Source organism: Zeus faber (assembly GCF_960531495.2).
Source record: "Zeus faber genome assembly, chromosome: 3".
NCBI classification, from domain to species: Eukaryota; Metazoa; Chordata; class Actinopteri; order Zeiformes; family Zeidae; genus Zeus; species Zeus faber.
The window spans coordinates 21,108,712-21,127,104 of NC_137190.1; the positions used below are offsets into that span (position 1 = coordinate 21,108,712).

At 45.0% G+C, this 18,393-nt stretch overlaps 1 protein-coding gene across 1 annotated transcript in view; it reads right to left on the minus strand.

Moving 5' to 3' along the window:
- Positions 1-3,414: 3,414 nt before the first annotated feature.
- The window catches only part of tub (TUB bipartite transcription factor), a gene marked incomplete at both ends in the record, with an annotated part of 38,111 nt that continues 23,132 nt past the window's right edge, over positions 3,415-18,393 (minus strand). Inside the window, 7 exons of the mRNA XM_079998301.1 lie at positions 3,415-3,548; positions 7,625-7,796; positions 7,914-8,012; positions 8,294-8,408; positions 8,632-8,744; positions 10,069-10,260; positions 11,512-11,623. Coding sequence (XP_079854427.1) covers positions 3,415-3,548; positions 7,625-7,796; positions 7,914-8,012; positions 8,294-8,408; positions 8,632-8,744; positions 10,069-10,260; positions 11,512-11,623 — 937 coding nt within the window. The remainder of the gene's footprint in view (positions 3,549-7,624; positions 7,797-7,913; positions 8,013-8,293; positions 8,409-8,631; positions 8,745-10,068; positions 10,261-11,511; positions 11,624-18,393) is intronic.

Sequence of the window (18,393 nt, forward strand, 5' to 3'; positions counted from 1 at the left end):
AGCTTGATTGCTACGATCCAGATCTCCAAATTGGTGTAATGAAGGAGCAAAATCTGCATCGCAGAGGGAGCTGAACAGATGTATTTAGAATCCAAGCCCTGGAATTACTGAAACACTTCACATTCTTCACAAGTAAATCAGCCCCTGGATACATGAACTAATTATATACATTTTAAACCACAACTTATTATAAACAGTACTTTTTTTAATCTTTCATATCTTAAATTTAAAACCGAAACTTGCCATCGGAGTCGATCATCACGTAGGGAGCCATTTCATTCGGATTATGTCAGGGATGGTGGAACGATGTGAAGTCTAAATCAAGATATGTAATCATGAGTGTGTCATGAGCTCGGAGGGCTCAAACGGTGTCAAGCAGCTGATCGAATCATGAAAATGAAAACAGGGCCCTGTTTGAATGGGTATTTTAGACCTAAATACATGCATATTATCTAGAGAACTAGACGTTTGCCTGTTATAAACTCTGCAACACCGCTTCATTGATGACAGATGCATTCAGCGAATATCACACAAATTTAAACTTGGTGAAAGTTTATTTCTTCCATGATGAGGACTGGATGTATACAAACACTGTAAATTGTACACATTTTACCTTACAACAAAGCCACTAAAAACACATAGAAAGTGAAAGAACATTTGGTTCCCGGAAACATGTATGAACATGTGTATCAACATTTTGCTCAAAATCTTAAAATAGTTAGAACACATTTAATTACAAGAATAGCACATTTCATGAAAGAATTCTTCATAACCCACAGTAACAATGAGCACAATCAAAGATTGTTCTTTGCTGTTTGCCTTAAGTTAGCAAATTTGTACATATTTAATGATCATAGAATACAAAATACTATTATATATTTGACAAATCATTTTCCCCGTAACAAGCGAGAGTAATATTCTTTTAAGTAAAAATATGCAAATGAATAGGCCTTTTCCACATGATATAGAAACCTGCTATTGATTGGATATACTGTATACTTTACACCAGATTAGTGGAATATGTGATCAATCAAGGACAGAATGCGTTAGTAGTACCGCTACAATGTGCGCTGCTTCCAGGGCAGTAGTTAAACCTGCGTCCAGCTTGCATTTTTCGGGGGGGGGCTTGACTCACAAAATCACAAAATTGATATGGAGCCATCGACAGATATGAGCAGAACTTGAAGCCTGAGAGCCTTCATGCATCGTGCGAATACCAATTGAGCCGTCGCAGGACAATGTTATTTGTAGGTTATAAATGACTGGACAATCACCAAAATGCTGGAAAAGTCCCGACAGGTGGGGTTTCTGCTCCTGGAGCTCACATTCCATCTGAAAGTACTGTGCATTTGAAGATTTAAAGTGGAAATCCATGACATCATCAGTTGTGGGTAGATATGAAACTATAAATATTTTGTATAGCTTCTTCTGATCAGGGGCGTTAGGGGCTTAGCCCAACCAGGCTCGACGGGGACTGATGATAAAGAAACAGAGTAAACTAAAATAACCTAATGAAGGAAAAATAAAAATGCACAGTTTTGCCGATCGCTGGCACGCCGTGGGCACAGGCGGTGCCGTCGGCAAGGGAGCGATCGGGGCACAGAGCCCGCCCTGCGGGGCTATTTTAGATTGGGGGCTATTCATAAAACATTGGGGGCTTACCTCTAACTACGTTGGTAGTGGACCCTGCCACCAACAAAATGGATACAGCATGTAACACAAATACGTTTAATATGTTTCTTATAAAGCTCCGGCTAAATGAAGTATCAAATATGGGACGAAATAATCTCATGGATTTCCCATTTAATTGATTGATTAAAATGATGACAGAGTAAAATCTGGTGGGTTTAGCTACAGCCCTGATTTAACTCGAGCTCGGCTCGTTGGAGACCTAAAGCGTAACACTGGAATCACCCTTTCGAAAGGCACAATAATGTATATACACCCACTATACTGTATGTAGACTCGAAAATAATGCGCACCATCATCCTATACATTACATTCTCAGACGTGATAGTGTGATACAATATTTTACATCCACAGCACTGCGCCTTCCAGGGACGGGGCTCTGGTTCTACACTGGACGCGGGGGGATTTGAGGCTCGTACGTCTTCACCCTTTAAGGGCCCGGCAGGGCGGGCAGTGGTCCCAAAAATACAATTCCGGCTATTTTATTTTATTTCTAAGGAGCGAGCGAAACTTACTTCACAGCTTTAATCGTCAACAACACACGTCCCCTTGGTTTTTGGATTTCACTCGCCTGGACATGAATTCCTTCGCTCCCTGTTGGAAAGCGGTTCATCGACCGACACCGTTGGAACGGCGGCGTCGGAGGGAAGACGACGCGATCGTTACGTGAACACCCCTCCCTGGAACCACAAGCATTTTGGCATTTGTTTCGTTTCATCCCCGGTGTTCACAGGAGTTCACCGCTTGCATGTCCTTTAAAAGCTTAACAATATATAATAATAATAATAATAATAATAATAATAACAATAAAATAAATACATTTTACACAATATATTTGAATATGCAATTATTTTGTGTTTCATTGATCCCCTTTCATTCTTCACCCTCTTCATGCAACTTTGATCCTGCGTGAATACGACTGAGACTCATTAAGGTCACAGTAATATTCTGTTGTTGTTGTTGCTGTTGTTGTTGTTGTTGTTGTTGTTGTTGTTGATGTTGTTGTAGTAGCTCCACAAAACAAACCATTGAAAAAGCTACAAAGGATACTGATAGAAATAATAGTAATTTGAACGTGTGGTAAGAACACTAAGGTAACAAAAAATGTATAAAATCATTTACGTGCATTTTTATTTTTACATGTTAGTCGTAACTCAAGAACTGTGCATGGGCAACATTCATGCTTGAGGAAGTACATCGTATTTTACGGGTTTTTTTGCGGCGGACTATTAAACAACGAGTAGCGATGTTTCGTTTAATGACGGGCAGCTGTTAGTTACGGATGATATCACAGCTGGAACCAAACAAAACACAAGTGGTTTCTTTTTTTTTTAAATCCATTACAAACATGACGCGGTTAGATTAAACAGGATCTCGATTGTGGACGACTCTTTGTGCTTTTTGCCCTTTTTTTTTTTTTTTTTTTCCTTTCGTCAAAGAAGACCTTTTCCCATGAATACACACACACACACACACACACACACACACACACACACACACACACACACAAACGCGCAACATGCACACACTGAAGACGAGCTGTACAGCACTCTCAGACAAATCGCGGATAGCGTCCCGCTCGTCGGTTCCTTGCTCATTTGGAGATCTCAGCCCCCACCGCAGGGGCGACTGGAACCGCAGCCTCAGGTTGGAGGGCGTCTTCAAGTGCGTCGGTGGGGAAGGGGGGAAGGGGGGGGGGGCGGAGGCGCGGCATGGCGGGGTTCGCTACTCACAGGCCAACTTGCTGTCGAAGCTGGAGAGGGCGATGGCGAAGGCTTGCAGGGCGCACATGGGGTAGTTATAGTCCATGGTGAAGACGTCCTCAGCCACGCGGCCAAACTGCATAACAATGTAGTCGGCTGGGGGAGGAGTTTACCTTTTTTCAGTTTACCTTTATTTATTTATTTTTTTGGGTTCAGGTTAGTCTTATTTACAAGATGGACCTGGACAGAGAAAGCGGTAAATAATTTTGACTGAATAAACAACGTACAACATTCTGGTCGTTGTGCAATACTTGAGCAAAATCGCACAAATTGCACGACTACCAGAATGTGAATTTGTCGACACAGAGGTGTATGTTTACTGTTCATTTTTAGGTTTTATTACCAACGTCTTGTTTACTGTTAACATTTTTATGTTTATTTTTCCATGTTTCCCGTTTTGTTCAATTTCAGGCTTATATTTAATAGGTTTATTGTACATTACAATTGTACATCTTTCTGATTCACTGTTAGGTTTGTTTCATGAGTTACTGTTTATCACCAAATTCTTCCTTTAAACATTTTCTGTGATTTATTTTATTTTTTTATTAATTGTTATTGTTTCTCTGTTAGTTTTTAGGTTATATTTGTCATTTCTATCTATCTATCTATATATGTATCCAACATAAAAACATAAAAGATAGAGCACTGTAGTATAAAACAATATTTACCCCTTGAAAAGCATAACAATATAAGGTAGAAATCTAGGAGGTAAAGCAACTACAATCTCCTGCTTCATTCCCAAGACTTTTAACCATCGCTTTGAACATATTCTCAGCGACATCTCCTGCAGCTTTCGGGTGTTTTGTCAAATGCAGATTCACCAAAGGTTTGATTTTGAATTCCAGACACGACTTGGTAGGATAGAGATGTTCAGAGGGTGATAGATTTAGATTCTCAACTTGTCTTCCAGGGGTTTTTTTTTTCCCCTTGCTTGGGGCTGAGATTTGTCGAAAACAAAAAAATGTCTGAGGCATGGACGTGTACAGTTTGTAAAAAAGAGCGTGTTAAGTAACATGATTTAGATGGTTATTAAAAGTATATTTATTATTTATGAATGTACTTTAAACAGGACAAATACAGTAAGTGGATCTACGGCGTAAGAGCCTTTGGGATAACGGAACAGAGAAACTTAATCCAGCAGGTTTAACCTGGTTTAAAATTCATATAAACCATATGTGATCTGAGAAGCACTCGGCAAAAAATAGCAAAAAATATATATGTATTATCCATCCATCCAACCATTTTCCTCTTATCAGGGGCTGGGGTCACGGTGGCAGCAGGCTGAGCAGGCTTCTCCCCAGCAACGTTTTCCAGTTCCTCCTGGGGGACCCCGAGGCGTTCCCACGCCAGCTGGGATATGTTATCCCTCCAGCGCGTTCTGGGTCTAACCCGTGTTCTCCTACCAGTTGGACGTGCCCGGAAAACCTCCACAGGAAGGCGCCCAGGAGGCATCCTGATCAGATGCCCGAACAACCTCAACTGGCTCCTTTTGACGCGAAGGAGCAGCGACTCTACTCGGAGCTCCCTCCGGATGTCCGAGCTCCTCACCCTATCTCTTAGGCTGAGCCCAGCCACCCTACGGAGGAAACTCATTTCGGCCGCTTGCATTCGCGATCTCGTTCTTTCGGTCACGACCCAATACTCATGACCATAGGTGAGGGTTGGGACGTAGATGGACGTAAATTGAGAATTTTGCCTTCCAGCTCAGCTCCCTCTTCACCACAACGGTCCGGTACAAGCACTCTACCCTTTTCCGGCATGCTGACCGCGTCACACTTGGCTGCAAACCGCCCCAGTGCGTGCTGGAGGTCGCGGTCTGATGAAGCCAACAAAACCACATCATCTGCAAAAAGCAGAGATGCAATTCTGAGGTTCCCAAACCGGACACTCTCCTCACCTCGGCTGTGCCTTGAGATCCTGTCCATGAATATCACAAACAGAATCGGGGACAAGGGGCAACCTTGGCGGAGTCCAACACCCACTGAGAACGTGTTTGACTTTGTGCCGAGAATACGAACACGGTCGAAAGCCTTCTCCGGGTCCACAAAACACATGTAGACTGGATGGGCAAACTCCCACGACCCCCCCAGCAACCCTGCAAGGGTAAAGAGCTGGTCCACTGTTCACGTCCAGGACGGAATCCGCATTGCTCCTCCTGAATCGGAGGTTCGACAATCGGCTGGAGCCTCCTTTCCAGCACCCTGGAGTAAACCTTCCCAGGGAGGCTGAGTAGTGTGATACCCCTATAATTGGAGCAAACCCTCCGGTCCCCCTTTGTAAAAATGGGAACCACCACCCCGGTCTGCCACTCCACAGGTACTGTACCCGACATCCATGCCACACTGAAGAGTCGTGTCAACCAAGACAGCCCAACAATGTCCAGAGCCTTCAGCATCTCAGGGCAAATCTCATCCACCCTGAGGAGCTTTTTAACTGCCTCAGAGACCTCTGCCAGGCATATGGACGAGACTTCCCCTGAGTCTTCAGACTCTGCCTCTTCCCCTGAGGACATATTGGTCGGGTTCAGGAGTTCCTCAAAGTGCTCTTTCCACCGCCCGCCAATATCCCCAGTCCAGGTCAGCAGTTCTCCTCTCCGGCTGAACACAGCCTGAGCTAAGCCCTGCTTTCCTTTTCTGAGTCGCCGAGCAGTTTGCCAGAATTTCCTTGAGGCCAAACGAAAGTCCTTCTCCCACACCCGGGTTTTTGCTTCAGTGACCGCCTGTCTGCTGCCTCGGGAGACCCCTGGGCCAGCCAAGCCCGAAAGGCCTCCTTCTTCAGCTTGACGGCTTCCTTCACCGCTGGTGTCCACCAACGGGTTCTTGGGATACCGCCACGACAGGCATCGACTGCATCCCTACCACAGCTCCTAGCAGCTGCCCCTGCAATGGAGGTTTTGAACATGACCCACTCGGATTCCATGTCCCCAACCTCTCCCGGGATGCGCGAAAAATTCTTCCAGAGGTAGGAGTTGAAGACCTTGCGGACAGGGGCATCCACCAGGCGTTCCCAGTTCACCCTCACTACACGTTTGGGTTTTCCAGGTCTATCTGGCAACCTCCCCTGCTATCTGATCCAACTCACCACCAGGTGATGATTAGTTGACAGCTCTGCTCCTCTTTTCACCCGAGTGTCCAAGACACGGCCGCAGATCTGATGACACGACTACAAAGTCGATCATCGATCTTTGACCTAAGGTGGTCTGGTACCACGTACACTTATGAGCCACCCTATGCTCGAACATGGTGTTCGTTATGGCCAATCCATGACTAGCACAGAAATCCAATAACAAAGCCCCACTCGGATTCAGATCAGGCAGGCCGTTCCTCCCAATCACCTCCAGGTTTCTCCATCGTTGCCCACGTGAGCGTTGAAGTCTCCCTGTATAACTATAGAGTCTCTAGGTGGAGCCCCTTCCAGGACCCCACCCAGAGACTCCAAGAAGGCCGAATACGCTGAACTGGTGTTCGGTGCATAAGCACACACAACAGTCAGAGCTTTCCCCTTAGCAACTTGTAGTCGCATAGAGGCGACCCTCTCGTTCACTGGGGAAAACCCCAACACAGCTGCACACAGCCGGGGGCTCGTGAGCATCCCCACACCCACCCGGCGCCTCTCACCTTGGGCAACCCATGAAAAGGTTAGAGTCCAGCCCCTCTCCAGGAGTTTGGTTCCAGAGCCAGTGGTGTGCGTAGAGGTCAGCCCAACTATATCTAGTTGGTACCGCTCCACCTCCTGCACCATCTCCGGCTCCTTCTCCTTCGTGACATTCCACGTCCCTTCCACTAGTCTACGAAGCAGAGGATCAGCAGGCCCAGGCCCTTCGTCTTTCCCTGCCGCCCCGCTGGCATTGCACCTGACGCCAACGCCTATCCCTGCAGGTGGTGGGCCCACAGGGTGTGTGTGTGTGTGTGTGTATATATATATATATATATATATATATATATATATATATATATATATATATATATATATATATATATATATATATACACATATACAGTTTATTTATATATATATAATATTTATTCATTATTTTAATTAATTATTTTATTTGATTAAAAAACTGCCAGTGTACTTAATCCGTCTTGTCCAAACTAGATTATTATTATTATTATTATTTTATCATTGGTTTTACGCTTCGCTGAAAGACGTTTTGAAGTTGTTGAACTCACGGTCGTTGTCGTGGATGATCTGGAAATTCTTGACCGACGCCTGTGTGACTCTGCCGTGGAAGTTGAGCACGTAGGACTGCGTGTCGTCGTTCCAAACCGGCGTCTTGTTGTGGAGCTCGATCACGCTCTCCGTGTTCTTGTTCTGCCACCGCGCCAACAGCGACTCGTGGTCCTGCGTGTAGCAGAGAGAGAAGGGAAGTCTGTTTACAACCCCTTCAGAAATGGCCCACGGTGTCCCGGCCGTGCGGGCACCGGCGTGTCCGTCGAGGCGTGGTTTGATGGCGCTTACGTTTCGAGGGCGGATGGAGACTCTCTCGTGGTCCATGTTCATCCCAGGAATAATGACGCTCATTTTGCGCGGCCCTTTGAATCCTAAGACATTGGTTTCCTAGTTTCAGATGATGGAAAGCATGGTGAGCAGTATATTGTGACAAATAATCCATGAGGGGTCAATAATACAGTTTTTGGGATCTATAATAAATGCCGCTGTAATAAATCGAAGCATGTGGGCATGGAGTTGTGCTGTTGTATAAGCGTCAACAAGTTAAACTATTAGAATATTGACATCATGGACCTCCACCATTTACATAATACCAACAATATACAAAATTATTATGAATCTATATTTGGGTGCTGGCCCTCGGAGGGACTACGTTTGAAAGGACTCACGTAGCAAATGGCGGCCAGCTCTTGGCGCACGTTGCTGGCTTCCAGGCTGGTGGTGCCTTTCACAGGGTTCAGACCGTTGTCGTACACCGTGAATTTCGTCCCCATGAGGTTGGATCTGCGGAGTGCGGAAATTTGGGTTGCGACGCATTTCAAAAACCGACAAACAGAAAATCTGCATTGCAAAACCACAGGACGGCTTGGTATTAAATACACAGACGGGAGACGGAGGAATAAATCATACAAACATTATGTGTCTTTGATGTTTGAGTCTGTAAGATTAGGAACGACACTAGAATGTCTTTCTATTGATTACGGTCGACAAATAAAAGCAGCCTCACCTCAGCTTTCCAATAAAGCTCTCTCCGCCTCGAGAAAGATCCGTGGGATCGATGGAAATTAGGTAATTCGATGTTTTACTCTTTTTTCTCTTTCTGCCGGCGAGCAGGAACACCTAGGGCCAGCCGGGCCAAAGCACAAATTAGTAAGCAAACAATCCCTTCTATTTTGTACCCCCACTTTGTATTATTTTTTTGAGTCTTATTTGACTTTTATGTTATTTTATTTATAGTATTCTATTCATTAACTGCATTAAGTTTTAGGTATCAGTTAGTCTCAGTTATTTTCCAAGTAGGAATTAGGTTAGCTATGATGTTTGGTTTAGTTACTATTGTACATAATCTCATAATCTCTGTACGTAATCTCACTCACAATAATTTCACTGCCTATGCAGTATGTATGAACGTATGTATATGTATGTGACGAAAAAATCTCTTGAATCTTGAATGTAGTATAGTATAGTCTCTGAAGTTGGAGACTGAGTCATTGCCTTTGGTTCAGAGTTCACAGTTCTCTCTTTCTGCAGCACATGATAGATCTTTAAACCTCTTTAAACCTCCCCTGCACCTGATTTAGTGAAATGGAATGTTACTCAAATCTTAATTAAAATGGTAATAAAAATACAATTTAACACAAATAAACATACAACACACATTAAGAATGTGTTGTTTGTTCGGGAGATTACCAAACAGCACAGCTTTTGGGTGGGACTGTTGTTCACGGCCGTGCACAGACACAGTGAAGAGCATACGCTGAAAATAAAAGTCCACGTCTTCTCGGCTCCGCCTGTGTTTTCTGATCTGATCCCAACTTAGGTTCGGCAGCTGTGCTGACAACATATATTTAGCAAGCCCCACACTTGAGATGTTTACAGTTCAACAATGTGGATTTCAGTGCAAATATTGCTGCGTGTTACACAGCTCTGTGGAATACTCTATTCTGATTGGTCAATAGCGACAATCAGCAGTCAGTTCTTTCTGATTAATGACCGCTGTCTGTTAATAATGACCGTTGTCACAGGCAACGTCTGGATTCACGTCCTTCGTATCACTCCGGGCAATGTTTAATTAATATGGACAATAGCTCACTATATTTGCGAAATATGTTGCTGTGGACTATTTTTCAATATTCTGTGTCAATGCATTCATTTATTTAGTAAGTAGGTGTGTAATGAGAGGAAATTGCAGCCAGCTGGTCATTATCGCAAAATAATTCCCGGAACCTGATCAGGGGTCATTTTGCGATAATGACCCCCTGACTCCACATTATCTCATACTTAACCTTTCAATCTTAAGTACAACAAAATAATTATGTAAATAACAAGTCGGGAAAAAAAAGAGTGCAGCCATAAGTGAATGGGCACTTTTGCTGTCTCGTGGGCAGCGGATCATATGCTTCTCCGTAACATGTTCACTTTTACCAGCGGATCTTCCTCTCACCTTCTTGCCGTCCTCCCTCTCCAGGTGGAGGTAGTAGGTGGGGTACATGCCTCGGTCCATGCCCTTCTTGTCCCTGGTGATCCTGCACTTCACCCGGACCCCCTGGGGCGCCGGACGCAGGGAAAACTCCTCCAGGTCGTCCACGTCCACGGCAGGTTCGCTCACCGGCGGGGTGGACACAGAGGCAGCCTCCTACACACACACACACACACACACACACACACACACACACACACACGCACACACGCACACACACACACATGCACCTATAATTGGAAATGTCTGACTGGTTGTCGGTGAGTGAGTTTGAATTTCTATTTCCATAAAAAGGGAGGTAATGAATCTGAAGACGAGAAAATCCGCTGGGGACGGAGTAGAATGAGAACGCATGGTCTAAAATAAGGAGCTGGTGTGGAAAATGTGGATATTAATTTGAGGTTTGAGGAGAACGGGGACTAACTCGTGTTACTATTCTATGTTTTACGATAATAGTGGTGCCTGTTTCATTAAGTTTCTTTAGTAGATTTGGATAAGGGCTGGACACAGTTTTACGTCCTCTAGTTCCATGAAACCGATCTGGTAAACAGCTGTTGTGTAAGTGTATGTGGTTTAAGCAGCCACACGTCTCTCTTGGGTCTAGGTAATTGGGGCCGGGATCAGGGTGGCTGTGCGCCTGTTGCTCGTTAGAGCAATCAACAAGCAACAGGTAAGTCACCCATCCCCACACACACACACACACACACACAGAGAGAGCCTCTGTCATGATGTGCCCATCTCCTTCCATCTTGTTACATCTTGTCACGCTCTACAATAAACCGGTGTTTTTCCAACATCTCTACCTATGTCTCTGTGTCAGAGGGCCCTGAAAAAGCCACTTAGTGGTGTGTGGCAGGCAGAACTGTCCAAAAACATTTATCGGTTAAGGAGCATGGGCATCAGCAGCTCAGGGGACTGAGAAACACTAAAGTATTTGCAAAATAAGTTCTAAAAAATTGTGTTTGTATGAAAGGTTGAAAGCCGAATTTAAATACAGTATAATAAAAAAGATAAAAAACCATGCCCAAACATCTGTTGGCATGGTTTCAAGGTGGCAATATGAATCCATTTCAATAGCTAGTCGACTGATTGCATCAACCCCACAAGTTTTAAAATAGACAGGGGAATTGTATTAAGCAGGAGCCCACGCAGCGAATAAAAACTGATGAATGACGTGGGGAAGTTCAAAATCCCCCAAAAAAGCCTCCAACCTGGAAAAAAGCCATTATGGAGTTGCCATTTGATATTTATATATGACCTGCTTTCAGGGCAGAAAGAAAAGCCAAGGAGCCTGGTGTGACATTTGCATCCCATAATACCAAACTATACAGCGCCAGCTCAGGTTCTCCTTTGAAACAGATCAGGTTGAAAGAGAAAAAAAAGTGAGAAGCGGTGCATTATAAATACCTTGCATGACTTCTTGCTGGTGGCAGAGCCAGGCCTCGTGTTGCTGTTGAGCTGCGAGGAGCTGGAGCTCACCTCATCTTCGTCATCCTCCTCTTCATCGAAATTCATACTGCTGGAAATACCTTAGATACCCAAAGAGTGGCCATTGAAAATGTCAATTTAGACATTTTTGTCAATTTTTTAATAATAAGAAATATATTACTCTCTATTTAGGCTTACTTTAGACACCCTGATGCAATGCCATGGTTTTTACAATGTCTCAAATGAAAACACCAGGACAGACATTATAGTCATAATGAAAATAATTGCTTCCGTCCATGCTTTGTGTAATTTGGCTCTGCGTTGCCTTCAGAGAATAGCATAGAACATTAAAAGAGAAAAATCCTGCCGCTAGCTGCTACAAACTGAACTGAACTGTGTATACAGTATCTCTGGGGTCTGTCTTGAAAACTATTGAATTAATAACAAAAGCCAAACTGCTTTATACAAAGCTGCACCAGTGCACAGCAGTCAAAGTCACTTACATCTTTCTGGAGTGTATTTTTGCATTTCATTGCATTCTACTTTTTGTTTTATACCGGCAACCACTTTCTCTTCAAATCTTTCGTCGTAAATTGTAAACTGGCCTTTCATAAACCGTCTGTGCCCTGGGACCTGTAAAGCTCGTTCAGACATAACTGTAATAAAGGGTTACACAAATAAATCTCACCAGACTTGACTTTTGCAATAAGTGTTATCAGTTTACTGCCGTTTTGTTTTAGTGCACTGCCTAACAGTGTGACTGCCTCCTCACTATTTATGGCTACTACCGCGGAACTAACATGAACAAAAGCACATTGCACACAATAGATCACCATATTCCTGCAAATGGAAGTAGCATCTGCTGAAAAAACATTGTCATAACTGTCTCATGACATTTTGGTTTATAGGTAGAAAGGCTTAACTGCACGGACACAGTATTACTACTGTACTGTAGCAGCGAGCTGGTGTGCGGTGAGAAGCTGATATTACATATTTGGCTCAGTCAGCACTGCATCATCCATCACTGCAACAGAGAACCATGCAGCAGGTTGTGCTGTGTTGAATGGACTGCAAGACCCTTACTGCAGCTCTCACAAGTGCATGAAGGGTTACCTTAATCTTAAATCGAACCCTATTTTTGTTTTTAATAAACTAATGATTAAATAAATAATAACTAAATGGTTGATATTAGTTTGTATAGTACATTAATTAATGAAAATAATTTATATGAAATATTAATCTACATTAATAGTATAATGTATTATTTTTATTATTATTATTAAATGTATTCAAAAACAACATTAAGCCATGTTGACCAAAAACCTTAGATACATTTGTGATTATATGCTTTAGGTGAACGGATGTTGAGAGACTGATCTCATCTGAGGATTAAATCAGAGTTCTAAAATACATCTGCTGATGCACATACTGTACTTGGACACATCATCAGTGATGTAACCTGTAGTCATTGGGTGTTTCGAGTCTTTTAACTATCATACATACACCCTTGTCTAGGTGACCCAACTAGGGTTGATCAAGTCTCAGTCCGAGAGTCTAAGTGGCGTGCTACAGACCCCACTGGATTCCTCTTCTTAGCCAAGTCCATCTAGAGGCTTTCTCAGCTTTCTCCGAGTTCTTACTGATGGTTCTCCTCCTGCTTAGACCGGTGATGCCCAGGGTTCCGTATGCTTTGCTCAGGGATTGCACTGCAAAACCTCTGCAACCCACCTCGATCAGCATGCACCTGGTCTTTGCGAAGGTCCTTTACCAGCTCCTGGTATTTTGCTCTCGTGCTCTCCTGCGCCTCCTCCATCTTCTCCCCCGAAGGAAGGAACCATGAGTTCCAGCAAGATGAGCTGCTTCGTGGCCTCATAGACCAGGAGGATGTTTGCTCTCAGCGAGGTCTGAGTGATGTGAGGTGAAATCTTCAGCTGCCTCTCCAGGTCAACTGTCATCACCCAGTCCTGTGCTGTGGGCAGCAGACCAGCTGAGCTGCACTTGGGTTTCTGATTTGGTCGCTCTCCCTCTTTGACGAATGCGATCACTTTGTTTGTTGAGTGGACGTGCCTGCTGTCATTGATCCCCATGCTGATTGCCTCAGCAATGGATTTGAGGACCTGGTCATGCAATAGCGCCAGCAATAGCGCCCATGGCTTGGAGGAGCAGCTGAGGATATGCTCAAGGGTGCTCTTCTTGGCAGACAGGGAGCGAGCTGGTGTGTCCACTTTGCCCCATCTGAACAGGCTTGATGGGCTTGGCAGGACATTGTAGACTCCCTGTATAAGGAACTTGATTCTTTAGGGATCCCGTACCAGATGTCCTCCCAGTTGACCTTTCGCTCCATCGCCTACTTTATTCAGGCTCCTTGTTGTTTCATGGCCACTGCCTTAGTAGTTCTCTCCTCGTCCACGGTGGCCTGCACCTCCTCCTGGACCAGCCTACTCCTACTCCTTGCCACAAAGGGGCCTTACCGGGCTGAAGTTGTGCTCCCAAGTCCGGCCTTGCGTTGTGCGACCCTTCCCAAGAGGACTTTGTGCCTTGACCAAAATGGAAGTACCATTTCCTGAAAGTCAGACTCGAAGCCTTCCACCGCTGAAATGGGTACCTTGTAGATCAGCAAGGGCCAGAGAATTCTTGGGAGGAACCGGTGCTGCTAGAGCCAGGCCTTGAATTTTCCAGGGGTCCAGACCTGTCCACAGCTCTCAGCCAGCCCTTTCAGATTGGTGGTGGTAGCTCTGATAGATTCTGCATCCTTCAGGCTGCTGTTGAAGACCTTTCCAAGACTCATCACCAGCTTCCCTGTGATGGTCAGAATCTGCTTGTGGCAGTTCCGCCTACCACATTCCACCCAAGTGGTGTTTTCAGCGCCCTCCGGCACAGAGACACAGACGACGATGGGTTGTAGACACCAGTTTATTGTAGAGAGGAGGCTCGGTGGAATTAGCCAGGAGCAGATCGAACATATCATGACAGGGCTCCCATCCTGAGTGTGTATGTGGATGGGGGTTTTAACTTGCTTCTCATTATCCCAACCAATGAGCAACTGGTGTGCAGCCACCCTGACCCAAACACCTAGATCCAGGTCAGGTGTGGCTGCTCAATCCATCCCATCCACACACCTGACCACCCTGCTGTTCTCCCATATTAAAGCGGAACTTGTCCACCAGCTTCCCTTTCTTCAAAACCATGGACCGAGATTTTGCTGGATTGAAACTCATGCATGCCCAAGACGTGAGTTTCTCCAGTCCCTGCAGGATCCATCTTACTCCTAGCACTGATGTTGTCGTCACCGTGAGGTCATCCATAAAGTCCCTGATTGCCGGTTTCCTGGTTCCGGACCTGCTGAGATGGCCTGAGCACTCAGTCTCTGAGCCGATAGTGCAACCGGTGATTATTCCCACTTCAAGCTGGTGCCACTCAGATGTCACTGGGCCAGAAAAGCCTCTCATGCTGAACTTGCTGTAGTAGTCCAGGATTAGGTCTTTCACCTTGGGGGGACATGGTGTTTCTGCAATGCCACCTCAAGCAGCTTGTGGGGTCTCGAGCCGTAGGCATTGGCACGATCCAGCCAATGCACAGTCAGGTCCCCTCTGCCCTCTATCGCCTCCCTAATGATCTGGGTCACCACGCCTGTGTGTTCCAGACACACTGAAATGCCTCCTTTTTGCACAGCTGTGTCGATGTAACTATTACTCAGCAGGAAGTTGGAGAATCGCTTGGCTTCAGTGATATAGAAGATCTTGCTTTTAACACTGAGCAAGGAGATGATATGAAAAGGGCAAATCTTCCCAGGTCCCCCCTCCTTGGGTATCCATACCCCTTCAGCGTGCCTTCATGTCTGGGCGATCTTCCCCTTTCTCCAGACAACCTCCAAGGCCCTCCATAGTTGGTGAAGTACCTTTGTTAAGTTCTTATAGACTTTGTAGAGAACTCAGCTTGGGCCTGGTGCTGAGCTTGCCCTTGGCCCCCTCACAACTGCTTCCACATTGCTCATCCAGAGCTTCTTCAGGTTGAACGTTGTTGTTGGGTCTGTCGGTGATGTCAGTGTGCTACAGGACCCCATAGCTTGATCATTTGCAGGGTCATTGTATGTGCGCTTGAGATGAACGTTGATGTCCTCTTTGGAGCATGTCAGGTGGCCGGTGCACTTCTGACCGAGGAGCTGCTTGGTCAGCTTAAAGGGATTGGCCAGGAATGGTTCTCTCTTCCTTGCGCTTTCCCTTCGCCTTCTTCTTTGCCCCTGCCTCTGCATAGTATCACAAGTTTCTTTCTGAGGATTGCCCGGAGATCTGCCAAGTCTGTCCACTCGACTTCCCCTGCCCCCTTGAACCGCTTCCTGAGAGACCTGCGCTTCTTCCTGAGCTGCTGGATCCTGACTGCTCAGTGATTCAGAGTAGAGGTCGATCAATATGGGTTTTTCATCTATTTTTTTTTATCTGATAACATACACAATTTAATAATAACAAATGACAGAAAATTTCTAAACTTAAATTAAAATTAATTTAACACTAATGTTATTGTCTGTATTGGCTCTGTTTGCTTAAGTAGATCTGTAATCTGCAGTGCACTTGTTTTAAATAAAAAAATGTATCAACTAAATAAATGTCCACAGGTAATCATATTTTTTTTAGTTTTAGTGCACTTAACAACAGCATTTATCAGAAGATATTAGCATCTCCTTGTTTCTTAGAGAGTGAAAATTTGTAAACTTACAAATAAAAAATAAACAATGTTAGTGCACACAGTAGCACCCATCAGCATCTCTTTACTTTTGGTCCAATGAACATTTAACACTAATGTATTGAAATATAAATATTTATTTAGAAAAATATTTGAAAATAAAAAATGTGCATCGTCTCAGCCGGAAGTTACGTCGCTAGAGGCGAGGAGCCGACTCTACTGCTCATTTTTGCACTGCGTGACAGAGCCAGCAGATGTCTTATCTCAAGAGTATCGCACTTAAAGCAACACTACGTATGTAACTTTTTTACCCTCAAATAACGGCTTCAAAATAATTTCGATGGTACACTGACTATATGGAGTATGGCACCTCTTTCATTCCCTCCCTCTTTCTAACGTAGCTGCTCCACCTCCCCAGCGGGTGGGCGAGATAGGCCAGCGCTGCGTCCAGCAGGGCCGGGATCCCACCTGACTTCAGCCGGTGCGCGCCGGCCCTCACTTTCATTGCGCAACGAGGTTTGTGCTGCCCCAGTAGACCGTCACGCCAGTAGTAGGGGGCCCCGTCCCTCCCCACGGGGAGAGAGGGCGCAGCAAGCACTCAGTATATGGCTCAAGGAAGCGGTGAGGTCCATGCAAGGGGCACTGTAAACCTAGGTGTACATTATATTTGCACATTATATTTACCTTTGTAACATACTGTAGACAATTATTGAAACTTGCCCAATAAGGTTCAAATTAGTCCGGTAAAATAAATAACTGAGTTTTGTGATGTTTGTGATTTAAAAAAGTGCAATTGCGCTGAGAAACTGTAGGGGCGCAAATACCAAAAGTCACAAAATGCTTCTTAAAATGGCTTTAATAAAAACCGTGGATTAATCTATTTAATAATTGCATGGAGGCTGGTGGTATCACGTGGCGTGGTTGGTCTGGTGATTGAGTTGCGGCTCCAGGTTATTACTTGTACAAATTCTTATATATAATAACAGACACAAAATAATTTAGTTTAATATATTTTAGTTCAGTCTTTGTACATCACCAAAATAGCAACATATCATCACGCTTGTTTAATTTTGCAGTTGTACCTTCCCCTCGCTCCCCCCGTGCCGCTTCTTTCTCGTGTTCCATGTGATAAATAGGTACATCCCTTTGCTCTGCTGGTCAGCATGGTACACTCAAATATCGATACTGTAGGGCAAATTCATATGGGTTTACTTTCTATACCGTTTCTACCTTCCACCCTTACGCAACATTTTTTGTTTATCGGCTTGTGAGGGCAGGCATCGGCCGATGCCGATTATATCAAATGCAGAACATCGGCCCGATTAATCGGCCGACATATTAATTGGTCAACCACTAATTCAGAGTGTAATGTTTGCCGATGGTGTTGGTTTGACCGCCTCTGTCCCAAACCTCTCTACTGCTATTGCTAATGCTGACAATGATTGTGGCCATTGTTTTCAGCTGGTGGTCCACTTCCCCCTTTGCAGTCACCTCCAGCACCCGATCCACGTCCTCATGGAACTGCTGCCACTTGGTCTTCCTGCTGGATTGGGACCATCGGTCCATGGGTGGAGTGGACTGCTGACAGTATGTGCAAGTGACACTTGGTGGGTCAGGATGCTGTGGGTTGGCTCTGGGCCTGACTCCTCCTGCGTCTCTTCAGGCATAGTTCCTGGGCACTGTTTCCTTGATGCCTCTGTGAAGCATCTCATCCTGGCCTGGTCAATCTTCCTGGCCTTCTCGTTATTACAGGCCTTGCCACAAATACAATGCACTCTCGTCGTCATAATTCTGGTGCCCTGTGTGGTTAACCTTCGGTCTGTCCGGTTGTGGTGCTCATCCCGCCCCCCTCTCGGGCAACCCTGGGGGTGTTTTTCCATTGAAGATTCTGTAGCTTGCTTTGAGTTTCTTCCTTTTGGAAGCTGTGGTTTGCGCCAACCCTCCCCACCCTGGTTGCAGGCTCTCTCCTTCCTCTGCTTCTCCAGCTGTTACCACTCTGTTCATGGTCGTCGCCCAGATCCCAGGGAATCCCAGAGATTTCAGTTCTAAAATAGATCTGCTGATGCACATACTTGGACCAGAATTGTAACCTGTAGTCATTGGGTGTTCCGGGTCTTGGATAGGAGGTTAAAATAGTAGTTTATAGTATATAGCCCTTTCAGTTTATCAAAATGGTGCATC